General features: G+C 36.6%; 2 protein-coding genes across 2 annotated transcripts in view; one reads left to right on the top strand and one right to left on the bottom strand.

Moving 5' to 3' along the window:
• RSPH14 (radial spoke head 14 homolog) overlaps window positions 1-27,512 on the top strand; it is a 92,044-nt gene that overhangs the window by 27,621 nt on the left and 36,911 nt on the right. The gene's annotated exons all lie outside the window — the stretch shown is intronic.
• The window catches only part of GNAZ (G protein subunit alpha z), a 65,252-nt gene that overhangs the window by 17,342 nt on the left and 20,398 nt on the right, over window positions 1-27,512 (bottom strand). The window contains exon 2 of the mRNA XM_040604564.1: window positions 21,839-23,111. Within this exon, the coding sequence (XP_040460498.1) occupies window positions 21,839-22,561 (723 nt within the window). The 5' untranslated portion in view covers window positions 22,562-23,111. The remainder of the gene's footprint in view (window positions 1-21,838; window positions 23,112-27,512) is intronic.

Raw genomic sequence — 27,512 nt, forward strand, 5'->3', positions numbered from 1 at the left:
TATGTAGCATATATTACTGATATTTCTTAAGGTATTTCTAAAAATAATCACAATTTCAGTAAGAATCTATTTACAGGAACTTTAGAATGTAACATAAAAAGGATCTAAACTGGAAGAACATAAAAATTGCAGACTTCTCTATTTTCAACTTGCTGTTTGTGCATCAGGTCAGAAACACTATAATTAAATATGTACCTGATTAAAATAGAACAATTTTCGTCCAGTGAGTCCTGAACTTAGCCTAAGCACAGAGTGAGGACTCAAGATGCCTTCTCCTCCAACCTGTTTTCCATTGCATTCATTTTAAGTTCCTCTTCAGGTTTCCATGGAAATAGCAGAGAAGAGTGCTTATGTTCTTGGCATTAAAATATTCATTAAAAGAGATAAGGAGGTGGTTTATATGGCAGATGCCATATTGCTGAAGCAGGCAATCAAAAACTAAGCCTCTTGTATGTAAATGATCATATGCATAACTGAATGTATTCTGGGGAGAGTAGGCTCAGAATGTATTCTTCACGGGGAAAAAAGGAATAGGTAGTGTAAATCTGACCTGCAGAGAAAGTGGGAATTTCTGTCTGGGATGCAAGACGTCCCAGAACAATGCAAAATGAAATGCTGCTAAGATTTTACCATTAGAAGTTTAAATATTTTTCAAGGGAACAGAAGATGATTTAAACTTACTACAGAGACACATGTTGTACTAATGATCACATACTCTAACCAGAATGTCTTCTCTAATAAAAAATGGTATGTTTCTTGAAACAGGCTTTCCTGGGTTGCTGTCAACAACCAATATATTAACATCTTTAAACCCAAAGTAAAATCTTGTCTTCTCCATAGAGAAAATAATTTTATAAACCTGATGTTTGAGCAGACCCATGGAAATCACATTAACATCATTTTAAATTTTCCAATTTAAAATGGGCAAGTAACAATTAATTGCATTTATTTAAAAATAGACAGAAGCAGACTTTGATTAAAAACGTACATCTAGTTGTCCTAGTATTTGTACTATATGTGCTAGAAGGGCAGTAAACTATATACTGAATATAAGACTGATTCCTCTCTGAAATCTAAACACATTAACTACTTGTCATAGATGCAAGCCCACATTTACACATCAGGACCAAAGGTAAACTGAGAGCCATGCCAGAAGGATATCTTCACTGTCTCTGAATGCAGAATCATGCACTAACCTTTCTTCATTATGGATGTAGGTTAGTTGGGTCTGCCATTCATCCTGAATGCCCTTGCAGTGGCATTATGCAGGTAACATGAAAAGTCTGCCTTAAGCCTTTCCTGGGTGATTTCCAGCATTGTCTGCCACAAGGCCAGATGAGATTTATGGCAGGAGTCTGAGCACATACAGCTGGACAAAAGAGATTTCAGTCTGCTTACTGGCAAGGACTCTTAAATATGGTGTAGACTATCATTATCATCACCTCTTGGCAGTCCTGCCTCTCTAGCTCCTAATAGAACCTTGAGAAATATTCCAAGACATCATCTGTTCTCTCAGAAGTGGAAAAAAATATACTACAATTTGCAGCCTCAAGTCTTGCTGTAATGCTTACATGAGTGTAAATAATTGTTGAAATGTGCAGGTGTTGCAAACATAACTGTACGGCATTTACTAAAATTGCCTGAGATTTTTTTATAAGTACCATAACCTATGTCTCCAAATGCAGTTCACAGTGATGAATACAGTATTAGCAGTAAAGAAAGTTTAGTGCATAAATCCATGCAATGTCAACCATGTCAGCACACCTACTTTACAGTTCCCCATGTTCAGAACTGTATTTTGAAATCAAACCACTTCTATATCTAGTAGGTTTCTATATATATACACATATACATATACACACATACGCACATGAATAAAAATTTACTTTGTTATGTAGTGAAATGGAATTTCAGCAGTAACTAGTTTGACAGTGGACAGGAGAAACGGAAAAGAAGAACCTAGAAATTAAAGGAAGCCATTTCCTTTGGCTGTAATATTCAGGGAACAGTATATGAGATGTCATTTAGACAAAAGAGCATAAATTTTTGAAGAAGATAATATAACTAACTAGAAGATGATAAAAATTATTAGATTTTTTGGTGCTAAGGATAGCCTGGATTACTTTTTAAAAACTTTTATTGTTCAGTTGTGCATTTCAATGATTTATTTTTGATTGGGGTTTTTTTTTTCAATAATATAGTTATTTATTCAGTTGAATTGAGGCGTAATATGAGAATAGGAATTCATTTTTCTTTCTTATTTCTGCATTAGTTGTAAGGGTCTGATGAAATTTACATATAAATTTGATTTGCTTTACAGAATGATGAAAGAACATATACAAAGCCCAAACTGCTTGTTTTCTAACACATGCCCTTTTTTTGTCCTCTATGATATACTTATTTCTGACTTAGTTTATTAGCATTAGTTAATACAGTGTTTTACACTGGCACAGATGCAACTCTAATGTGACTCAGGAAGCAGTTGAACAACCACACCACTTTGTATCTGAGTTCATTCACCATTTTCCAGAAAGACAATGAATGTGTACATAGGTATATACACATATATGCATTTATATTTCTATTTACTCACTTTATGACAAGTTTCCATACTCATTTTCACATTCAAATGTTCTTCTTTTTGCTCAACTTCTGCCCATGGATTTAATAAATATTTATATTCATTTCAGACGCCATTGTTAGAAGCCCAGGTCTTAAAATAATTATGCAACAAATCATTCACACATTCTGGAGAATAACAACTGAAGCTGTGCTTCTCCATTGACTAATATAAGTCTATTCCATTCAAACTAACAATGAGCATGTTTATTGTTTTGGCAAGGTTTTTGTCTTCTAAGCTGTACCCTGTAACCTCACAAGCCCAGTTCTGCACATCTCCAAAAACTTAAAACGAAAACAGCTTCCAAAACTCCTAACAAATGCAATAATGTCAACAGGCAAGCACCTGAGCTGGAAATCAAGTGCTGTCACCAGCACAGAATGAATCAGATCTATTACTATGCAGACCAATTTGGATTATTTTTCTTTTTTTAAAAAAAAAAAAAAGGATAAACCACTGAAATGAGCCCACTTCAGAATAATGCAAGAAGAACATGGCAAAGCATGCAAAGAATCACATCTCTTTTTCCCCCCAAAGAAAATATTTTAAAGTTTCTATCCTGATTTGACAAGACATTCTTGATTACTTTGTCTTTATTAGACATTTACTATTAGGAATCAATGTGACAGTCACCTGATCCAGTGTACAAATGGCCAAGTTTTATAACCTGTTTCCAACCTAGGGTTTTTTTTCAAACCAATTTTAATTTGCATAATAGCCTTTCTGCTAATCATAAGGAGGAAACAGCAGTATTAACTTCCCACTTCAGTCCCTTGTAGATTGCATCTCCTGTGAACCTAAACCTGGTCACAGTGCACCAACGTTTTATCTATACTATAGCATCAATGTAATACTGTTCAACATAAAATAGAGTAGAGAAGCAATGTATATTTTGGCCTTTTGAAATTGCAGTGCTGATGAAATAATGATCTGTTCTGTGCAACAGTCAAATACTATTGACAAGGAAATTACACTGAATCCTGAGTCTGTCACCATGCCCTCCTTTTTAATGTTGTCTCATGACAATTTGAAACATGGCACTGTTTTATATTTGTATTTGATATAACAGTATTAAGCAACCTCAAATTACACCTGTAGCTGGCAAACATACCTTTGATCTCTTGCTTCTTATACTTCGCAGTTCTAGTGACTATGTGTAGACAAATACCTGTATGTCTATCTCCAGCCGCACAACTTATTTTTATTCCCATCAAGAGTGTTACGATGAATTGGTAGGGTGCATTTATCATATGTCTTGTAAGTATAAAGCCTGGAACTCCTCACAGAATTTTCCCATACTAGTATTTTTTTCAGGGTTTTTTCAAGACCTCATATAGACACTTTTGAAAATCCAGTTTAAACTAGCAATAATCAGAAATTAGAATTTATGGCACTACCTTTTACCATGTACGTTATTTAAAGATTATTCTTGTTCAGAAAGTAAAGGAAGTGCCTTGGGCATATGTCATAATTTATCTAGGTATCAGGCTAGACTCCACAGCAAAGGTTTATAATACGTGTCTATTTTATGCTACTCCGCTTTAAAAGCTTCTACAAAAGCACTACACTCCTTGTGATCCTCAATTCCAGAGAAATGATTACAGGAAAGCTTATAATCTGTCTCCAGAGATGACAGTGGTGCAAGAGCATTCTTGTATATTTCATTACAAAAAAAACCCAAACAAACAAACAAACTGAAAAAAAGCCTCCTGATTTTTTCCATCTTGTTTCTTAGGGAAGACCAGTCACTTCACCAGTGAAGTGGACCTCATGGGATACGCACTGATTTCTGTCTAGATTTGAAATACACTTTAGGACAGCAGTTTTGCAGTCTTTGTTTAATTAGAACTAAGTTCCAGTGCCACTAGTCAGGTTCTGAAGACTGAGATTTTTGTAGCAGGGTTTTTTTTTGTTTTGTTTAATTGTTTTTTAAAGCAAGAAATATAAGGGTACTTCTCAAAAAGTTGGTTTCCTTGAGTGTTTTTTTCACTTATTCACATGAGCGTTTTTTGTCAATGCATTTTTCTTTTTAAGTATTCATGTTTTGAAGAAGGAATTGAATGATTTGAGTACAGAATGGCTTTTGTATTCTCAGAATAAGGTGACATTTCTTTGACTCCCTGCAGCCTTTTTGTTTTAAATTTCTTCTTGAGCAGAACAGCACTGGTAACATTTTAGAAAAGGTGCATCACACCTTTTTACTCAGGAGACTTCCACCTAAACTTCTATTTAACTGTCACCTCAAAGAGAATTTATGAAAGGACTTCTTAACAACTAACATGAATCACTGTACAGCTGAAATCTTGTCTCAGACTGGATCACTGGATACTTTGTGGAATTTAATGTCTGAAGTGGGAAAGACCCACTCTGGACACTGAATCCCGTGGATTAGCTGATTTAGCATCTAATGTTCTAAAACAGTCATAAAACCTTAAGATTCTTCTAATCATATAAAATCTGATCGAAAGCAGGAAATATATTGACTTATTTATATTTTTATTCATGACACTTACTCAGAGTAACTATTTTGGTTATTTATTACGGAAATTTGAATTCTGAGCATTACTGAAATTATTCTAACAGTGCAAACAAGCATATTAAACAAGATATTAATTATATCCTAGAAAGTCAGTTTTTCTGATGAAAAATATAAGCTCCAGTCCTTAAAAGACCATTGCATGGACAGACTCCACTACAGTACTTTGACCGTTGAGGACAACGGAACACAGTATGTAATATAAAGACAATTTTTAAAAATCTTTGAAAAACAAACAGCAAGTATATGTAACGTTTTAAACCTCACTGTTAGAATGTTTACTACGTAGCAAATTAGTGTGTTTTTCATTCTCCAAGAACAAAAGTATTTTTAAAACACATGTAGATAAAAATAACACTTCAATATGTCAAAATAACAGTGGTGTCACTTTTAGCAGTAGAAGTCAAGAACCTTGTATTAACTTGCCTGCGTGAAGTTATTCTCAAAAAAACCCAACTTGTAAATCTAAGGCACATGACCAGTGCATAACAATGAAGACCCGTCAAAATTTTTTATTAGTCTTTATCTATGAAATCAGCATGGGTTTTGACATATTTACCAGTAAATCCTTTTTTTGAAAGACATTTAAAAAAGGGTAATATACCAATCTGTTAAACCTATTATCTCAGCTCTGTGTGCAACAAATACCAAGACATTTTTATGCTACAAAAAGTGTTTACGTAAATATCTCTTTCAAGAAGATTTTTTTTTTTATAAGCCATACACATCTGGAACCAAGAAAAGCAAGACAGACAAGGAAAATTAAGCCCTTGATGCAAGATAATAGAACAATCAATCAAGAGCAGTTTAGATTAGGGTTCTGTAACACAGAGAAGGACCATTATAATACAGAGAAGTTTAAGAACTGTTGATGTAAGTTTTGGAGCAAAAAAACCCAAAACATAGGACAGAACTCTTTCAGCAAAGATGCAAGGACAAAATGTTAAACTCAGACTATTCATGAATTTTCTGCCTCTGGTGCAAAATTAGAAACTAATTTATGTGACCTAACTTTAAGCTAATGAATAATAACTTTTAAAAGTGGGAGAAAAGCGAAGAAAAAAACAAGATTCTTTTCAAGGTTTTATGCATGGCAGAGTTCAGATACAAAGTAATAAACAGTGGAAAAATATTAGCAATCTACCATATGCATGACCTACAAGTTTAATACATAATTGTTCTGGTGAGCCAAGATCTTCTCTTTACTGGATAGCTTCACCTCACTTCACATTGCACTGCTGTGTAACAGATGCACTTTTAGCAGAAATTATTATCCCTCTATATCAACTAAAATAATGACATAATGGTGATATTACAGATTAGGGATTAATTCAGTGTATTGCAGTCATGAAAATAATCGTATTGATGAGGAAAACTAGCTTTCCCCAGCTTGATAAATCATTTTTTTTCTGCTTCATTTCTTAGCTACACGATGCCTCATTTCTCCTGAAATGTTTTTATCTTTGATACATCCTTAAATACCTGTTGACATACTAAAGATTTTCATTTCTTTATTGTAAGAATTTGCTGCCATAGTATAAGCGTGGCAGTATTTTTGTTTATTTAGTCACTTGTTGAACAAATGACAATGTACTGAGAATTGTTAAGATGCATGTAAAATACATCTTGAACAACTATGCTGGATAAGTGCATAATTACGAGTAAACGCAACTCAGAAAAAGTGGCACATGATATTGGATTTTTACCACTAGCTAGGTTAAAACATTCTTAAAAGATTTTCTTAAGGATAGGGTGCATTTTCCAGCAAAAATATTGTGTAGGACTCTCTAATGAGGCTTTTAAAGTGAGTTATTATTGTTCTTTCCTAATCTGTTTCAGAAAACTAAAATCCTTCCTGCTATGAGCTTGATTTTATGTGGAAATCAACCAAGATTGTTACAGGATCTAGAGTAGGAAGATCTCCCACAGCATTAGTTTCTAACATTCTACATTGTTTCTTATGAATAGGTGGGCAGCAGAACAGACTGATAATTCACACCATTCTAACTGAAGGCATCATCTTATTTCACTTTATCAGTGAACAAGCAAACTGATATGCTATATTAGGCTGCTTCTAAATTTCTTCACAGGCTAATGCTTTTTTAAGTGCACTTTAAAAGCATTAAGTAATTTCAAAGGAGCTCAGTTACCATGAAACAGTGTCTATCATCTGAAAGAAAAGTGAAAAATACAGGGAAAATAGTAACTGAAATTGGCCATATACTTAAAAATTATAGTTTGATTTAAAAATCAAACTCTTGGGGGTTTGTGGATTTTTTTGGTTGTTTTTTGTTTTGTTTGTTGTATTGGTTTTTTTGGTTTGGGGTTTTTCTACATATTTAAGTCTGCATACAATGAAACAATTGCCATCACTCACCACCCTGTTTCCTTTAAATAAAAAATTAAGTGGTTCATGTCAGGCCTTTTAGAAAGCTATGTTTTAGAAGATATTTGTGCTATCCGATACGCTTTCTGTAACTGGAAGAGTAGAGTATCAACTACAGATTTATATAAGCTTTGCCTAATGGACTGTACAGAAATTGGTTGGGTTTTTTTTGAAAGAAGTTTATTGCATACAAGAAAACTGTTCATAAAGCCAGTAAGCTATAATCCAGAATGAAAATGTTCAGTGGAAAAGGATTTTGAGAAGAATATAGGAAGTAAAAAACAGAGGACTGAGGAAATAATATGCAGAACACCAAAAGTAAAATCTTTACATAGAAATGATGCGTTCTAAGATTGTGAATTGATAGGCTTGTTCCAACGTACTTTTCTCTGAAGCTGTTTTCTCTACTTTTCAAACTGGAGCAATCTTGCATTTAGGTTTTCTGTTCTCTTTTGTAAATATGTTTATATTTACATTATAGCTAATGGCTCCAGTGTTTCCTCTGGAATTACATGACAATTCAATTTCTCCTTCAATTTATCTTATACTCTGCTTCAGCTTAAACCACTATCCTATGTCTGCACGCTCTTATATTGTACAAGAGCTTCCCGATCTGTATTGTGCCAATACATTGAGCAATATAACTGTCCAGGTTTTGGCTGAGACAATTAATTTTCTTCTTAGTAGCTGGTACAGTGCTGTGTTTTGGATTTGGTGTGAGAATGCTGACAATGCACTGAGTAAACATAAGTAATGTTTACTCTAAATCAAGGACTTTTCAAGTTTCCCATGCTTTGCCTGTAGGCAGGTGCATAAGAGGCTGGGAGGGAGCACAGCCAGGACAGGTGACCCAAACTAGCCAAAGGGATATTCCACACCATGGAACGTCATGCTCAGTATATAAACTGGGGGGAGTTGGCTGGGGGATGCTGATCAGTGCTTGGGGACTGGCTGGGCATCGGTCAGCAGATGGTGAGAAGTTGTATTGCGTGTCACTTTTTTTTTTTTCCTTTAGTTTAATTCTTCTTTCTTTCTCCTTTTCATTACAATTGTTGTTGTTGTTATAATTATTGCTGTTATTATTTTTATTATATTTTACTTTTTTTCAATTAGTAAACTGTTCTTATCTCAACCCATGGGTTTTACTTTGTTCTGGTTCTCCTCCCCATCCCACAAGGGGGGCCGTTGAGGGAAGTCAGTGAGCGGCTGCATGGTACTTAGTTGCTGGCTGGGGTTACTCCACGATAACAAAATACATATAAAGCTGATTCTTAAATAGGAAAGTCAGCTTTATGAATTGGAAAGGAAGGTATCATCCAGGATCAATTTACCAATGAAGGAAACAATTGAGAATGTGCAGGATTAATAAGGAAAATGAGTACTAATAAAAATTAGCAATTTCCTCACAGCAAATAATGAATGCAAAGAGCACAGAAGTACAGACGTATTAATCAGGAAAGCAAAGTACAAAGAATTAAAATCTGGAGCCTGGTTTTTCTCATATTAAAATCAATGGTAATAAGAAGCTCATTCACTTTGTTATTTGGTAAATATTTTTATTAAAATGAAAGCAGCATCTACAATACAATCTGCTAGAATTCTATAGAATTTCCCAGTACTTATTCCCCAGTAAAATAAAGACCTCAAACATTAAGCCACATGTATGATGATATTATGATTTTCATTATCTAATTGTATATATTGTAGGACTGGTTATTACACCATTTTTCTTAATACTTTTTCTAATCCACTTGTAAGAAAAATTATAGTCCATTATGCTAGCATCTCCTTTGAGAGTTTATGAAGTTCACTATTTCTGACAATTTCTCTTCCCCATATGTCAAGCACAATCATTTCATTCCTTATCTTATAGAACCATAGAATCATTTAGGTTGGAAAAGACCTTTACGATCATCAAGCCCAACCATTAACAACTGCTAAGTCCACCAAAAAACCATGCCCCCGAGTGCCACTTCTACTCATCTTTTAAATACTTCCAGGGATGGTGACTCAACCACTTCCCTGGGCAGCCTGTTTCAGTGCTTGACAGCCCTTTTGGTGAAGAAACTTTTTCCAAATATCAGATCTGAATCTTCCCTGGCAAGACTTGAGGCAGTTTCCTCTCCTATCGCTGGTTACTTCTGAGAAGAGACCCACCTGCACCTCACTACAACCTCCTTTCAGGTAGTTGCAAAGAGCAATAAAGTCTCCCCCGAGCCTCCTTTTCTCCAGGCTAAAGACCACCAGTTCCCTCAGCTGCTCCTCATAAGACTTGTTCTCTAGACCCTTCACCAGCTTCGTTGCCCGTCTCTGGACACACTCCATGTCCCTCTTGCAGTGAGGGGCCCAAAACTGAATGCAGTATTCAAGGTGCGGCCTCACCAGTGCCAAGTACAGGGGAACAACTGCTTCCCTAGTCCTGGTGGCCACACTATTTCAGATACAAGCCAGGATGCTGTTGGCCTCCTTGGCCACCTCGGCACACTGCCGGCTCATGCTCACCTCGGTATCAACCAGCACTCCCAGGTCCTTTTCTCCCTGCATAACCTCATGACATCCTTGTAGTCTTCCCGAGTTGCCTGCCCCTTCTTCCGAAGGTCATAAACTCTCCTTTATTTCCTGAGTTCCAGCCAAATCTCTCTGTTCAGCCAGGCCAGTCCTCTTCCCCACCAGCTTGTCTTTTGGCACGTGGGCATGGCCTGCTCCTATGCCTTTAAGATTTCTTTCCTGAAGAATATCCAGCCTTCCTGGGCTCCTTTGACCTTCAGGACTGCCTCTCAACAGTCTCCCAACAGGACTGCCAACCAGTCTCCTAAACAGGCCAAAGTCTGCCCTCTGGAAGTCCAGAGTAGAAGTTCTGCTGACTCCCCTCCTTCTCTGAGAATCAAAAACTCTTATCATTTCATGATCTCTATGCCCAAGATGGCTTCCAGCCATCACATCACCCACAAGTCCTTCTCTGTTTCAGAAAAAACACATCCAGCAGAACATGTTGCCTAGTTGGTTCACTCACCATCTGTGTCATGAAGTTATCTTACACACACTACAGGAACCTTCTAGACTGTTTCTTCTCTGCCATGTTGTATTTCCAGCAGACATCTGGTAAGTTGAAGTCTCCAACAAGAACAAGAGCTAGCAATTGTGAGACTTCCCAGCTGCTCATAAAATATTTCATCTGCCTCTTCATCCTGGTTAGGTGGTCTGTAACAGACTCCCACCATGGTATCTGCCTTGTTGGCCTTCCTCCTGATTCTCAACCATAAACACTCACCCTATCATCACCATCATTAAGCTCTAGACAATCAAAACACTCCCTAACATACAGGGCTACCCCACCGCCTCTCCCTCCTTGCCTATCCCTTTTTAAGAGTTTATAGCCATTCATTGCAGCACTCCAGTTGCGCAAGTCATCCCACCGTTTTTCTATGATGGTAACTATAACACAGTTTTGCTCCTGTGAAATGGCTTTCAGCTCCTCCTGTTTGTTGCCCATGCTGTGTGCATTGGTGTAGATGCACTTCAGTTGGGCTACTGATCCCGCCACCTTTTGGGGGAAGAAGTCCTAATTCCTATGTGACCACTTTCAGGTACTTCCACAGTTTCTAACGCATGGATAACCCTATGTCTTTGCTACTACACGGATCTTCATCCCCCTGTCTCCACTGAGACGGCAGATCAAAGGACCTCGCTAGCACACTGGGCTTCAAATATTGGTGTGCTGCCCCCAGCCTTCTCTCTCATGAGTCTTTTTTTATCCCCTTCCCCCTTCAAATCTAGTTTAAAGCACTTTGAGTGAGCCCTGCTATCTCCTGTGCAAAGATGCTTTTCCCACTTTGAGACAGGTGTACCCTGTCCATTGCTAGCAGGCCGAGTGTTGCATAAACCAACCCGCTGTTCTCACATCTTCTAAGATAGTGAATCATTCACTGTTATAAACATCATAACATTAAAAAAAAGTGTCAAAAAGCAGCTGCTAATAAATACTGGAATGAGGTGGAAAAGCAAGAATAGGAGTAAAAATAAAATTTAACTGCTTCCTACCATGTATTCCAAATCTGTTTCATCCCTGAAAAATTTACTTCCTGTCAAAAAAACCCTATGATTCTAGTATTTGACGTGATTGCATTTAGAGAATAAATTTATTCATATCCTGTTGCCCTATGCTCTGACTTTTACAGAAGAAAATAAAAAGCAGCAGGTAATATTAATGATTACCATCTTGTAAATAATGCCCTGATTGGCTCATAAAACCTAACATTCAGTCAAATGCAGATACAGAGGTTTGTGATGTTTTCCCTGTAACTATGATAGTTTAACTTTCTTACTTTTCTCTCCCAAATACATAAATAAGAAATCTTACTGTAAGGTTTAGTTACGTAGGACGACTTTAGCTGCTCTAGCAGTTGGTATATCAAAGTGGAAGTCTGACTATATACCTTTTGATTTGCCTCTGCTTCTGGGCATGGGATCTTACTGTTTGCCTTACACAGACCTGGAAGTCACTGGACTCCTCTGTGAGTGCTATGCTCGGGATTCCAGCAGAAAATCAACCGCGCTGAAATATGGATAATTTCCTGATAGGTTTGTGAGCTATATCTGTCTAACAAAGGGCCCAAAGAGCAGTAGAGCTGGCACAAGTAATGAGGTAGAAGATGCATGCAGCAGAGGTAGCAGTAGCAGACAGAAGAGTTGAACAAGCAGGAAGGAGAAAATGAGGCATCCCTTTCTTCCTAAGTGGTGAGTTTACAGAAAATCTCAGCAGGCTTATATAATTTAATATATGCATTCAATATGCATTTCACCAAATGCATGTAATTCTGTTTTCCATAATCTACGCTGCTATAAACAAAAACCTGCACAGAATCACATGATCAAGATGGGAGGTCTTAAAATGGAAGGATTTAACAGGAATGCATTATTTAATTTCTAAAATAAACAAGCATATACTTTGGACTTTTATCTCCGTATAAATAAATATTAAACAGAGTATCATGATCATTGGATCTTTTGGTCTAACTTCCATTTATCACAACTATGGTAATTTCCATCTGTTGGGTTTTCCCTGTCCTAAGCCTAGTCATTTTTAGTTGATGATGGCTGTTAGACTAAATTCTATCTTCCAGAAAAGCTGGTTCAACTGCGTCAGCCTCCTTCCTAAAAAAAAATATAAATAAGCAAGCTATTTCAAGGTGGTATTTATCTGACCTAACTTCTAGCCATTTGTTCTTATTTTGCCTTTCTCCATTAGATTACATATTTCCTTAAATATTGAGAATTTTTTGCTCCTTCAGGTACTTATACATGAATCAAATACTTAATCTTTTCTACTAAACAAAACAAATTAACCTTTTGAAATGCTGTAAGTCTCAGTCTGAATTTCTGGATAGCAATGACAGCCAGATGCTCTGCAGAACGCTGCTTCCAGGACATTTTAGACACAGCCACACCGCATTTAGTTTTGCCAGCCTTTCATTTTACTTTTTAAAACATATCTTTAACCTTCTTTATTAACATTTCACATTTCCAAATAATTTTGTTTTCTTTTTTCTATGTATGGGTTGTTGGGGGTTTATTTATTTTAATTACTGCTTTCATTTGATCTATGAAGAACAGCAAAGGCACAATGCAAGCTGCTATTAGAACCATCCCTTTCTGTATCACTACTAGGAACTCATCCTATTGGACCACACCTAATATCAAAATGTGTTGTAAAAATTAAGTCTACTCTGATAAATCCAATGACATCCCAAGGCAGCATTATTAGGGCACTACTGCATAAACGCTTACACCAATGGAATTCCAATTGATCTTGGTAAATATTAATGGGAAGAAAGTCTCATTGCTATGTCACAGTTGCAGTGAGAAAGCTCAGATTGCTAGAAACACTGCTAGCTTTGGCAGGACACAGCTGAAGCAAAGCTCATTGTCAACTGATATGACACTCTACCATGCCACGTTGCCAGGGAAACAGCAGAAGGAAGAGAATATAACGTTGTTAAACTGGAGGAGTTCTAAAAAAAATTTTACAATGCTGAGGCCAGGCTGTCCTGAAGTAAATGTAGCATATGTAGGATATATTATCATGTTCTATAACATTGGTTCAGTTATAAGCTTTCTCCCCATAACTGATAGACTGAAGGATTCTTGCTTCTAAAGATGCTACTTCTATTACATACATTTTATGCTAAGTTATGTGAACTATTATTAATAATTTATTTCTACTGATGATAAACAGTAAAATATGACCAATTGGTAAATAGCAAGGCAAAGTACTGGACTGTGTATTTTGAAAGCAAGTTCTTTCAATCAGTATAATAATGGAAAGAAAGGACAGTGTCAAGATTACATATCTAAAAAATAAGTGACAGGAATTAGAGAACTGAATTAATTGGAGTAGAGGAATTATTCATTGTCTGCTAATTTTGAATATAATCAGGGGACACTGTCATCGGTTGACAAGTTCAAAATTTAACCAAGCCTAGTAATAGCTTTAAAAAATGCATTTTGATACTCAAAAATCTGTCCCAAGAAGGAGGCTTAAGTATTCAGTCTTGGCAGCACGTATCATGTGTGCATGTCACATGCATATAGTGTCTCATCCATTACTTTTCATAAGAAAAAAAAAGAAAAAGAAAGAAAAAAAAAGAAAAACAAAAAGGAAAAGAAAAAAAGAAAGAAAGAAAAAAAAAGAAACCCCAGCCATCCAAGACAAAGATCCATCTAACCCAAAATCCCATGCCTTACACTGGCTAATAACAGATAATATGGGGAGGGAAAGAAATCTAAGATCTGGGGAGACACAAATACTTCCCTAGTACTTTATCTGTGCTCCTCATGGAACCTTTCCTAATGTTGCTTGGTTTTTTGAATGCTATTGAACATCAAGTTGATATTTCATAAACAAAGCTGTTGCAAGTCCAAAATCTCTTTCTGGTACATGCACTGTATGATAATGAGTCAAGAAGATTTCAAAGTATTTAACAGTATTTTTAAAGAAATTAAACTTCCTGTAAACACCTTGGTACATTGCCAGAAAAATGACAGTTTGACAGTTACCTAAGTGTTCTCAGTGTTAGACACCATTATTTTTAGTATAAAAAACCTGCTGGAATGGCAACACTGTAATACAAGCATACAATTATATTTACTTGCACGTGATTTCTTTTCCTAGCACCCAACTTCTGTTCAAAAGAACCTACTCTTGAAAAGCCTATGAAGAAATACCACATATGTCAAACAAAAAAAGTGATGATACTGTAGGGAATTTTGAGTTTACAAAACCAAAACTACTAACACCACGAAAAAAGCACTACTCCTCCTCCTCCTATTATTCTGACTTAATTGCGGTATCATCTGCAATGGCAATGAGTGTGCAAGTGTCTTATATGCATGTCAGCAATTGCAAGGTGACACAGGTCGTAGTAAACACACCTTCTGAAAATATATGCTGCAATATTCTGCGTTACTTGGCTTGCAGTACTTACTGCTCTTACTTTCGTTTAACTGTGAAAATGTTTTTCTTATTGCGCGTTGTTATATCAAAGCCTAACATATGCCTTTGAATTCATGACATTAAAGAAAAGCTTAAGCAGTTCCTTAAATTTAAGATATAAGCTCATAATATTATCTCATTGTTCTGATGGTTTATTTGCTGGAGCAAGTTCTCAGTCTGTGGCATCATCTGAATATACAAAAATGTGATGACATTGTAACCTTTGATAAAACACCTGTCATCTCTCTTCAAGAGTCAAAAGTTTATAGTGTATAATGAAGATCAGGTGATAGGAGGACTTGAAATTAGGAAAGAAACAAATTTAATTAACATTAGCCCTAGTCTCAAAAGGAGTCAGTAACATATTCCAAATATTGTCATCTGTTTTCCAGTTTTAAAAATAACTGCTGTTTTTTACTTTAACTCTGGTTTTTGTAAGTGTAGTCTTACAGTTCCTAACAATACAGTAGCACACCATTCCTATAGATAGGATAATACTTAAGGTAGGGACAACAGAGCATTCTGCCAGTGCCCAAGATCCCCAGAACATTCCCCTGGGTGACCAAGGAACAGATTTGTTCAGTAAGCTACAGCAGCTAATAGAACAAGTAACATGGGAGACATGTCGCAGAATTGTTTTCTGATGATCCAGCATGCTGAAGTTCACTCACTGGCAGCCAAATAATAAGGCCTAAACTCTGATGGAGTTTGTTACACCATCTATCCTATATTGAATTGTTACTAGGAATGACTTTCCAGGAAGTCTCTATATCCTGACTCTACCCATACACCTTTGAATCAGGTGATCTTTGTGTTCTTTTTGTGTCCAGTGTGTTACATGATTTTGGGCAAGTCATTTGAAAGTGTTACAGGTATTATATTTACCCATATGCCTGTCCACCAAATTCTTCAGGTTTTATGCTACTTTTCCTCCCTTATTATGTGGGGACTACAAAAAAGGTAAGCTCTGGGCTATGAAGGTTATTCTGCCTATTGAAAATGGCTGAAAGAGCACTGAAACAGCAGCAACAAATGCAAATTACTAAATACATGCAAGTGTTCTAAATACATGCAGATTCTCCAGAGATCTGTTTAATGTTCAAGCTTATTTAATACCTTAGTTAATGATACATTAACTATACTCACAGATAACTACCTTAAAACATACCATAAACACCAGCCAGGACAAATAGAACAACGTAGCAGTTTTAGAATTAATTACAGCTGCATGCCAACTCACTGAGATTTTTTTTATTCATAGAAGTCATTCAGTTCAGGGGTTGCAGAAAGCTTAAAGCAAAAAACTTAAGCAAAATGAGGTTCAAAAGTTGGGATAAGAGTTTTGCATCCACAGAATACTTTCAATGCAAAAAAAAAGCACGAAGAAGTTGCACTTGAGAAGGCTGTAGTGTAGACTGAGTGCCACTTCAAACTACCCCTACGGAACCTAAAAGATTTTTGAGAACATGAATACCTATTTTATAGAAGAGAAGAGATAAAAAAGGAGAAAATTGAAAATATATTTTTGTAATAATAGATACAATTCTCATATTAATCCTACCACAAAAATATATTTTTAGAAAAATTCTATTTGTTAAGTAGAGTTGATCAAGTATCCAGGAACATATCTTTTGACAAGTTTTCATCTAGTGTTAAGGTTAGTATTCTTATAAAGCATCATTTGGCTACATTCCTCTAAAACCAGACATTACTTCTTAATAATATTTAGCTATCTTCCAGTTATTTTTCTGTCATAAGTCATATTTCTGTTGTTCTTCTGTCCATATAATGAAATCAAGTTAGTTATTTCCTAAGAGTATTAAAGAAATTTCTACCTAAAATTCCAAAATTGTACACACCAGAGTCATGGCACATAGTTGACTTTCATGCTTCTGTATTAATGAGATCTAGAAAAACTATAGAGTGTAGAAATGGATACAGAAAACCAAATCATTCCTTATGCAAGGCACCACCTCCAAGAACAACAGTGATATATAGGACAAGTTTATTCAAGGATCTAGTCTTTCAGCATGAAAAAAAGGAAAAATCCTGGTAAAGGCTAGGATAGAAAAATATCAGTAAAAATACAACTGAAAATATCAGTATTATGTCAGACTGAACAGCAAATTTTTAATATAATTTAAGAATACATTGAACAGTGTAAGTTGTTGAGCATCTACTGCACCTCTGCTGTCTCCTTACACTGAAAGTACTGTCCATCAAATCCTACTCCTCCCACCTTTTATCAGTTTTTTGTTCAGGACAAGCCTTTCCTATTGTGGTGGGGAAAGCCACAGCAGTCTAGTTTCTTTCAGAGAGAGTTTGTCAAAATCCTTTTTCCAAAGTAAAATAGTTTCAGCATCTAGATTCATCTCCCTACATATTTCCTCACTTCTTGAAAAAAAAAACCCAACCACAAACCACCACCAAAGAAAAAACCACACCAAAACCAACAACCAACACACATAAGCAGTTTTCAACTTTAGCAGGCATGTCTTTCCTTTGTATGATATATATTTATTCCTATTATCTATTTTTTCATGTGTCTGCATATATGTTCTAGTCTAAGTTAATAGTTTCTCCCAGCTTTTTGACCAGCACATGCACCAGCCTAACAACAAAAGCTGTTCTTGAGAAATGTTTCAAACATCATTACAAGTAATGTGATGTTAATAGTAATACCTTCAAGATGATTAAGTATTTGGTATTCACCTTGGAATGCTTTTCAAAGACAGGTACTTGGTATTTTTAGATTTCGTGCATGATTTTGCCTGCTATACTATTAAACTGTTTTGGGTTTTATTTGTTAGTAATCCTGGCAAACTTTGCAGAACTTTTGGTATTCAAGATCACTTCCTATTTTCTCATTTCACGCCACACAATTTTCTTCGCTAAAGCTTGTCAAATGTTTCATATCACATATGTTGAACCAATATCAAAATATTGGTTTGGGCAGATCTACAAACTGTTAAATCAGGTGATTTTGTTTCTGCAAGTGATGTTACCCAGAACAAAGCATAGCAGGAGAAAGACAAAATCCCCAGAAAAGTTGTCTTCCCCTTCTCTCATTTGTTTCCAGGCAGTATAAAGCTTAACGTCCTTTGTCTTTTAAAATTACACACAAAGGAAAAATTGTCCAGGCTGGCAACTGATAGCTTGGGCATTATTTTTGTTCTCCCTTCTTCAAATTGGTGTCACTACAATAAGCTCGCCCTGAACTGTTAGCTATTTTCAGGACCTAGCAGTATGCAGAACTAGCTCATTTTTCTCTCAATTTTTACCATATTTGTCAATCATTATTTTAGTGCATCTTCAATAAAGGCAGAGTTCATGCATAGCATTTATCCACTTCTGTCAACAGGAAAAACAGACATTACCATATTCATATAGTTTATTTGCTCAACTTCCACAGTTTATAAATCACCCAGATTCTTATAAAACTCTGTCAAGCAGTAAGTTATCTTTGGCATTGGACTAGTTTTATTTAATAGTTCTCTTCACCATAGGTGCTACACCAGGAAGCATTCTAGACTCAGCAACACTATTATTTGTAGGGCTTTTTTAATACATGGCAGCCTCAGTGTTGCAGTTCAAGTGATATACCAATGTAGCTACTTCTTATAGTTTACCTGTTGGAGCTGATTAACACTGTATTGTGTATCCAGCACACCTAGAACATGCCATCTCTACACAGTAAAATTATGGATGTGTGTTTGGATAAAGCATAACAGTCAAAGAAAGACAGGTCAAAAGTAATCTGTTCTTTACGATAACACAGTAAGGCTCCCCCTGAAATGCTAGTAGTGTCTCTCTCCTTTTTGCCATATAAGTAGGAGTTTCAGGAAGATGACTGTTCTCACGTATTTCTTCTATGTTCTAATTTCTCCACAGATCATAAAAAATTATCTGCAGAATTAAGTTTTATAGATGTGATATATGTCCAAGTGAATACTTGGACAGTATTTGCATACACATGGAAGCTGATGGATGATGAAAGTCTGAATTTCAATGTCAAATACCCTCTACAAGAGTATTCAATGAGATCACAGGAGAGTAGCCCTTCAAGCTGTTAAAACACTATGTAAAAGCAGGCTTCAGTGTCACTCTGAAATAAACTAGGTGCTTACTTCATTTTATTCTAGATACTGGAATCAAAAGCAACATCTACAAAGATTTTTCAGAGTATATTGATATATTTTTTCCCCTTTGGGCTAGTTCTTTTTGATTTTTAAATCTGAAGAGCAAGGCAGGAAAAGTCTAGAATCACAAGAAACCAACTAACTCCTAGTCAGGTTCTAGATATAAATAAGACATACTTTTCTTAATATCTCTGAAAATGAAGAGAATTCAGGGCAATGCTTCTCTCCCGTCAAGAGGAGGTTACTAAATGAAAGTCTGATCTAGAAATTTGTTACAAAAGGAAGGCACTAATGCCAAGAGCAGAATCTCCAGATAATGAAGTCCACATGTAGAAGAGTGAATGGTTAATCAGCATAGTACAGAGAAGAAAATGGAAGTGCAGTTGATAAGCTGTAAAATCACTACGGAAGATAAAAATAGGGAAACATTACTTACGTGATAAGCTATACCAACAAAGGGCCAATTCAAACAGTGCCAACAAGGATTAGTGGAAATATAATTTAAGAGAAAATTCCATACTTGTAGAATAGCCTTAGACACATGGAGACAATGATGGAGGCACAACAGAAAGATCTAGACAAACTCTACAGAGCTCCAAAAATTAGGTAACAATGTTTTGTTTCTTAAAACAGATTTTTCTGGCCTGGTATTTCTCGTGACCTAGTATAATTGCTTCTCAAGCTTGTCACTTAGCTGCCTTCTAACAGGAAAAATCTTTGTAAAAGATTTAGTACTCATAATGCATATTTCATTTGCAGTAAAATTCAAGTGTTTCTGAAAAGTTTTATCAAAATTCAGCTTAATTTCTTGACCGTAACTTTTCTTCCCTTGGAGAATCCTGAAGTGCATGCAAATGGGATTCAACCATATAAGCCAAGCTTGTAAAACAGAGGGAATATTTTTAGTCATGATTTTGTAGGTTCAATTATAGAATTGCAGTGAGATCCTGCCTATATATGTAGGTTCATTTTTAATGAAAAAAATCACGTATGCAACTATGTTGGCATTACACAAGTCCAGTACAAAATAAACAACAGTGAAGAGAAAGTCACAGCTGGCCCTTTCTCCAGGATAGGGGAGTGGAGCTTTTCAGCGTAGAGAATTCACAACAGAGAGATCTGCACTGTGACAGACATCTTGTGTAAAGCTTCAGTACTCCCTTCCACTGAGTCTGTTTGTGGAGCAAATACCACCTTCTCCCAACCTGTTCCTTCACTTTATCATTTTAGAGAAGTCTATATGAGTTGGTAATCAGTTATGAGATTTTTCAAGGATTCCTTGAAATTATTATTTTAGGGGAAAAAAGGGAAAAGGAAATAGCTGCATACAAAGTGGTATCATACCCATACAAGCAACTAGAGGATGTCATGCATGATGCAGCTCTTACATGTACGTGTGCTGTGCACGACATTTCTTTACTCTGTAAAGAAACTTTAATATAGATGTGTGTACTACACATAATTGGGGTGGGTGGGTGGGGTGTGGTTGGGTTGGGGGTGTATGTCCAATAAAGAAAAACAGTTGAGGCTGATTAACTAATCCTCTTCTGTAGAGGACTGCCAAAACCAGACCTGGCTGAAAGATCCCCTTTTGTAAACTTACCGAGAATCAATCAGATTTGAAACATTGTATAAAAATTTCTTGAAATAAATTTCCTCCCCAACAGCACTTAAGGTGATGGACCTGCTGTAAAAGAGCAAGGATTCTGGTGTTCTGGACTACTCCAGGAACTGATACTGCTGAACAAACTTTCTAAATATAAAGCAACTGATGATATGTAAAGGAGTACAAGAGAATTAGAAGCATTTTAAGGTTAACTTTCTGATTTAACAGAATAGATTTTAATTCTTCCTGAAAGGCAGCTCTTTTCAAACATAAACACAGCACATTTAAGGAACCACTAGATGATAGAATTGTTATGTGTTCCTACCCACAAACTCCCATCTCTTAAGCATCATGTTTTACAAGGCTATAAAAAAAAAAGTTCAAATGAAACCCTGTAAAGGTTAACTCAGGCAACCTGAATGTAACAGCAGACACATAGTTGCACATGTGTTAAGTGTTCATATAAGTTTTTCCATAGTTATGGTATTTGCAAGCTGTGAAAAACAGAAGCTAATAGCATTAAGGAGAATTAAACAGGAAGAGTTATTCATTTGACAAGGCAAATTAGTCATATAAACAAAACCAGAAAATTTCAAGTTCCATACTAATTAAGAGCCATATTTGATTTTTTTTCTTTAAAAACTCATTCCTTCACAAATTCCAATTTTAGCTGCAAAATGTCCCAGGACTTGTAAAACATGGTGTCCAAATTAGCCATCCCTGTACACCAGGATATTCCTACTGTCTACCTTTTTAAGCGATGTGTAGAGTAACAACTAAACATTTAGCAAAAGGCACAAAAACCCCAAACCTGCCATCATGTGAAAAGCATCTCCATTTCCCAAAAGTAACATTAAATAAACAAATGTGTCCAGTAGGGAAAACTATCCAAAATAAAGGAATCATAGCTTCTGGCTTTTTACTACAGATTGGAAGTGTGGGAAAATCACATTTGGGACCAGGAACTCAGGGATTACTGCCTTGGGAGGATAGGGAGGTAGCGGGAAGGCCAAACACGGGAGGGGAAAAGGAAGAGAAGGAAAGAGAAGTTGCACTTACTGTTTGGTTATCTTCATACAGCTTCAAGTCATACCCACTCAGCTCCACACAGAAAATTATTGCTGTAACCCCCTCGAAACAGTGGATCCATTTTTTGCGTTCAGATCTCTGTCCACCCACATCCACCATTTTGAAAGTCAGCTCTTTGAAGGTGAACTTATTTTCTACAATCCCTGTGGTCATGTCCCGAGAACGCAGAATATCTTCCACTGTAGGGATGTAGTCCAGTGCTGCAATCCTTTCAAGGTCATTTAAGTAGTATGCAGCATTATCCTCTAAGTGGTACTCATTGGAGCGGCAAAAACACTCCTGCACACCAGGGTCTGCCCAGAGCCGTTTCATGACGCCCAGAAGCTCAGGGGTAATCTCACCTTTGCTCTCAGCTGGGCCTGTCAGGGCAAAAAGCTGCACAGCATCATAGGCTCTGTCAGGATTGTGAAATTCTATCTTAAGGGTGGCTAGAGCCCGAATGATACGTGTGAGAGAGTCAATTGCATTATAGATAATCAGAGGTTTGTATTCCTTACAGGCCTCCAAGTTAAAGCCACCGCTATGAATGATTTTCATCTGCTTTACAATAGTACTCTTCCCAGAATTGCTGGTGCCCAGGAGAAGGAGCTTTATCTCTCTTCGTTGTCGCTGACTTTCAGAGCGCAGGTGGCGGTCGATCCTACGGGACCGCCGCGCTGCCTCTTTCTCCTCAGAGCTTTGCCGACATCCCATGGTACAGCAGGCAGTTACAGAAGGGAAGGATTGGAGATTGTCTCACTCTGTTTGCGTCTCTGAAAAGGATCTGTGGTGTCTTTCAGTTCTCGTGCCAGGTACACCTTGAACAAAAAAAAGTCACTATCCAATTCCCGATGGTCCAAGATGCCTGTACCACCTAATTCAGTCCCAGCAGGGGTGCAAACACATGTAGGTATGCAACCACAGAAATAGTCTCTTCAGTAGATGTCATGGCACTTCCCTTTCCAGTGCATAAACAGTGGTGCATTCCTGTTAATGAAGGGACACTTCCCTTTGCCACAGTTTGGCTAGATCCATCAAATACTCTTTTCTGTTCTGCATAATTATTTTGCTGCCTTCTGTCCAAAGGTAAGGAGCCGCACTTTCACCTTCTCTGCTCTGGCTCTTGTCTTTTGATTTTATTTTCTGGTTGCTGTGGTGATGCTGCTAGATAAGGCTGAAGCTTTCTTCAATGGTGCCGTACTCGTTTCTCTTCCCCCACTTCTTCAGCTGATCCAGTTCAGCTCTGTAAATCTGTGCTTTCCACCTGCCAAACAATGAGAGAAGAAATGAATGAAATGAGAGACTCTGCTTCCTTACTGCAAACCACTCACTTTCTCCTCCTCTTCTAGACTTCTAAACCTTTTATTATCCCAAACAGAAAATACAGATGGAAAAATATGTAAAGAAAAGCAAAATCTAAAACCCTAGCAAAAATGTAGGGACAGCTGAAGCTTGCAGACCTAAGAAAATGTGGTTTCTGAACAATAGTAAATCAAATCTCTCTTTCAGCCTTCTGTGTTTTATTATCTAAACCTACATGAAAACAAACAGTGCTGAGCTGTGCCCCAATTTCTCCCTCAGCAAGAGCTTATGGCAGTGCTGTTCCTGCACAGTCCTGTTCCGACTGGTTTTCCTGAAGCAGAAAATGAAACAGACTCACAACTACTTTTCCCAGTCTCTCTATTTATATCAGTATCTTGTACCCAGACAGATGTCCTCCTGAATTTTCTTTCATCTTTTCTGTTTGCACCGAACATTTAAATAACTCAGTTAGGAAGCAAAAGGAGGCTTTGCTTCATGGTTTTGTAAAAGGGAGTGTTACTGATCTTTGCAGAACAGAATAACAGGTCTTCCTTCCCGTTGGAGAACAGTAGTGTTAAACACGCTACCTGCATCCTGCTTAATCAATAAAGTGATGCACTACTAAACAAACTTTGTAAGCTTCCTTCCATAGCCGAGCTAAGCCTTATTAAGCCTCCTCTCTTCCATTTCTAATACAGGAAATTCTGAGATGCAGTAAAGTGAACAGTGACTACGAGGCAAACATTTCATACAAAATGCACAGGAAATACTGCCCCAAGCAAGGGCTGACAGCTTTTCAGTGACTGTTAGAGCAATTATTCTTTCCCAAATTAGGGTTAAGCCTACTAGTTGGAACTCTACAGAAGGCAACAGCAGGAAGCAGTTACCTCTCACAGAGAGAAAACACAGTACTAATACCTGATTGGTGGTAACTTGCCTCTTTTCTACGAAGGGCTTGCTGCTCCCACTAAGCTCTGAGCACAGTGGGCAGCAGAATCACAGATGTCATGGCTTCCTCGCTGTATTCTGGCCACAGCCCACTTTGGCACCTGTCTTGCTGCCTGTTTACTTGTGTCTAGAGGGTCTTCGGTGAGTATTTTCATAAACTAAACTACATGCCACAGATACTATCAGAGGTAGTCTTAAGAAAAATTTCAGAGCTTACTAAAGTAGTACAACTTCTACTACATTTTAATAAGACTAAATCTCCCAAATTTCCGTCTTAAGAAAAATTTCAGAGCTTACTAAAGTAGTACAACTTCTACTACATTTTAATAAGACTAAATCTCCCAAATTCCATCTTCAAAGTTGCCCTAGAAGCCTTTGGAAGTTTTTCCTGTGTGAACTTACTAGCATTTCAGCATAGATGTGACAAAGCATTAAAATACATATTGAGGGGGATGATTTCACATTACTAGGAGAGGGGCAGAATGATCCAAGCCAGATATTGAACCTCTGACTGTTGTGAGAAAAGAAATCGAACTACGACTTCTTGCAGCCTCACAGACAAACAGTTAATCATAACAGGCAATCATTGTTAATCCCTTAACATCAGAGAAAAAGGTATAAAGACTGGACAGAGTCAATGGATGACAGTTTTACATATTTGTTCCTGAAGTTTCCTGGTATGTTAGCCTAGGACAGTTGCACTTGCAATCACTCACTCTCAAATACTTTTACTGATTCTATATTTATCTTTAAATCCCCTTGTAACTCTAACCCTGCTTAAGGGAGATACGTAGCTGAACGTAGACCTGGTTACAATTCATGACTACCAGGATGAGTCAGTATAGGTCAGGACTGGTATATGGAGAAGAGCATTATATTTTAGTTAGAAATAGTGAACAGACGATTGTTGCAAACAATTGCAAAATTCCACAGCTGGAACTCTGACCACAAAAAGGTGAACACAAAGAAGCCCAGTATATGAAGTATATTGGTTAAAATGTACTTCAATATCCCACTCATTCCTGTCTTTACTTAGATTCCCAGAACACTACTAACATACACATCTTCAGAATAGCAGCTTTTACTCGGTTTTGAAGATCTCCTATACAGTATTTCAACTTCCCCTCTTCTTTCTTGCTCCCATTTAAACACACCTTCTTACTATGCTCTTTTATTCTCCATGCTTTAACACCTGCTTGTAAATCCATCCCAGATCCACATGCATGAAACTAATTAACCAGAACAGGACTTTTACAGTAACCAAATTCAAAACCTAACCATGACAAACTTATTCTCAGTTGTTCTAAAGTAGTTATCCAGTCGATACGTCACATCACCACTACATGACAGCTTGGAGCACTTATCTGTCGTCTTTTCTTGTATGGGCCACAGTGTACAAACAGGCTTGTAATTTAAGCATTTTAAGTACCTTAAATTTAAAGATATCTGAACCCTTTGCCCAAATGCACTGCGTTTTGCTGTTTCCTGGTCTAAAATTCTACAATAGTCTTAATATCAGCTGTATTTACCTTACTTCCATTTGCATGTCAGAAGGATGTTAGCACATGAAGAACAGATTAATCAGCAGAAAATTAAAGTAACAGCATACACATTACTAGAATGGTAATCAGCACAATTTTACTCTAATGGATCAAAGTTGTGAAAAAGAAAGCCCTCCAAAATGAGGAGTTATACTTTCTTTAAATAATTGGCTTTTTCCAACGGTCATAGAAGATGAAACATAAGAGTTGAGGAGGCTGGTTTTTAATAAGTAACTTTCCATCCACACAGAATTAAATTACTGTACTAGATATCAGGCCAAATTCTTAATTATACAAAAACTAAAATTCTTATTTTAATTATATAAAAATTAGAGTTGGCTCCATTAATCACACTTATTCTGACATGTTCAGAACATTTTAAACTGTCTTTCTTTTAAGTCCTCATCATCAGAGGCTTCATTTTCATGCAATTGATAAGACCACTAGTCAAATTCTTTGTGACATTTTCTATGGAAAGTTTTTCATCTTTAATCATGGAGATGCAAGAAGCACATATGGGACTCCCTCTCCTTTTTTATTCAGGTTTCATCCTGAAAAAAAAAAACAACAAGAGGTTTGCTGGAGACAGGCAGCAAGAGGATACATATTCCTGCCAAAATGCATCAGTACTTACGATAAGTCTGAAGATTTTATGCCCGTATAAGATATGCAGATCTTTTTTATACTTTATGTTATTGGCCTCAACAATCATTTATGACAGTTTGGTAGAAAGACACTTGCAAGAGAAAATTATTCTTTTCAGACGGCTTGTACACTCTGTAGAGTATTTCCTATTGCATATTTCCACAACACATTCAGATGCATCATTCATATCTCACAGTGGTTTAAGTAGCAAGTATTCTGCTTGCTGTCCATTAATGTGTTTAACACAGAAAAGGATAGAGTAGCACCTCCTTATTATAGGGAAGACCAGGAGTATGTAAACACAGCATAAATGAGTTTTACACGGTTGAATTTCCTTTTTTTTTTTTTTTTTTGGTTTTTTTTGGTTTTGGCTTCCAGTCATTTCTATTGCATATATCATGATGATACTTGGATATCAATATTTCAAGTAGGAATAGTTAAGTGGTTATATTACTGCTTTGGAAATAGTATCTACCATTCTGCTTTACAAATAGTTCACTACAGTAAGAAAGTTTGATTTATTTAAGTAAGTTTTACCACATACACTGAAAAGCACCTTCCATGCTCAAGTCACTACTTTTTAAAGTTCAGGAAAAGAATAACTTTACAAACCATTATGTTGCTATATTTTATTGTGCTGGCTACATGAAGATGAATTTTTCTTGGAACACGCTCAGAAAATAAGGCACTCTAGAATTTGTTCTAGTTTTTTAGATCAGATTTCACATTAAAAATGCATGTTTCATAGCTGTAAATTTCTGATTAGATAAAAGTCTTTTCAGTTATACTAACGGAAAGCACTATTGCTTCCGTTTACTGTTCACATTTCTCTCTAACCTTTGTTTAAAAAAAACCCAGACTTAATCTTTGAATGACCAGATTATACTGCGTATGTGTGTCTAAACTAATGTATCTGCCTTCTCCTGAAGCTGCTCAAAATATTAAGAAAACATATTTGTTAAATCTGATGATATATATGGGCTCTTTTGTCATGACTAAAATAGGTATTTCTTCCCACAAGATAAAATTAACATGCCCCATCCTGAGCTAATACTGCCCCATCCTGAGCTAATACTGATCTATTTCAATTATCATGTAAGTAATGCTAAAAAGTTCATTTTGGGAGTGGGGAGGATACTTGAGCAAAATTCTGCACTGGTTTATTACATTAATCTGTTGAAGTCCATTTAACTGAACAGCCTCTTCAGCACATTCCTCTGTCCATATTT

The sequence above is a fragment of the Falco naumanni genome, chromosome 1 (assembly GCF_017639655.2).
Source record: "Falco naumanni isolate bFalNau1 chromosome 1, bFalNau1.pat, whole genome shotgun sequence".
Classification (NCBI taxonomy): Eukaryota; Metazoa; Chordata; class Aves; order Falconiformes; family Falconidae; genus Falco; species Falco naumanni.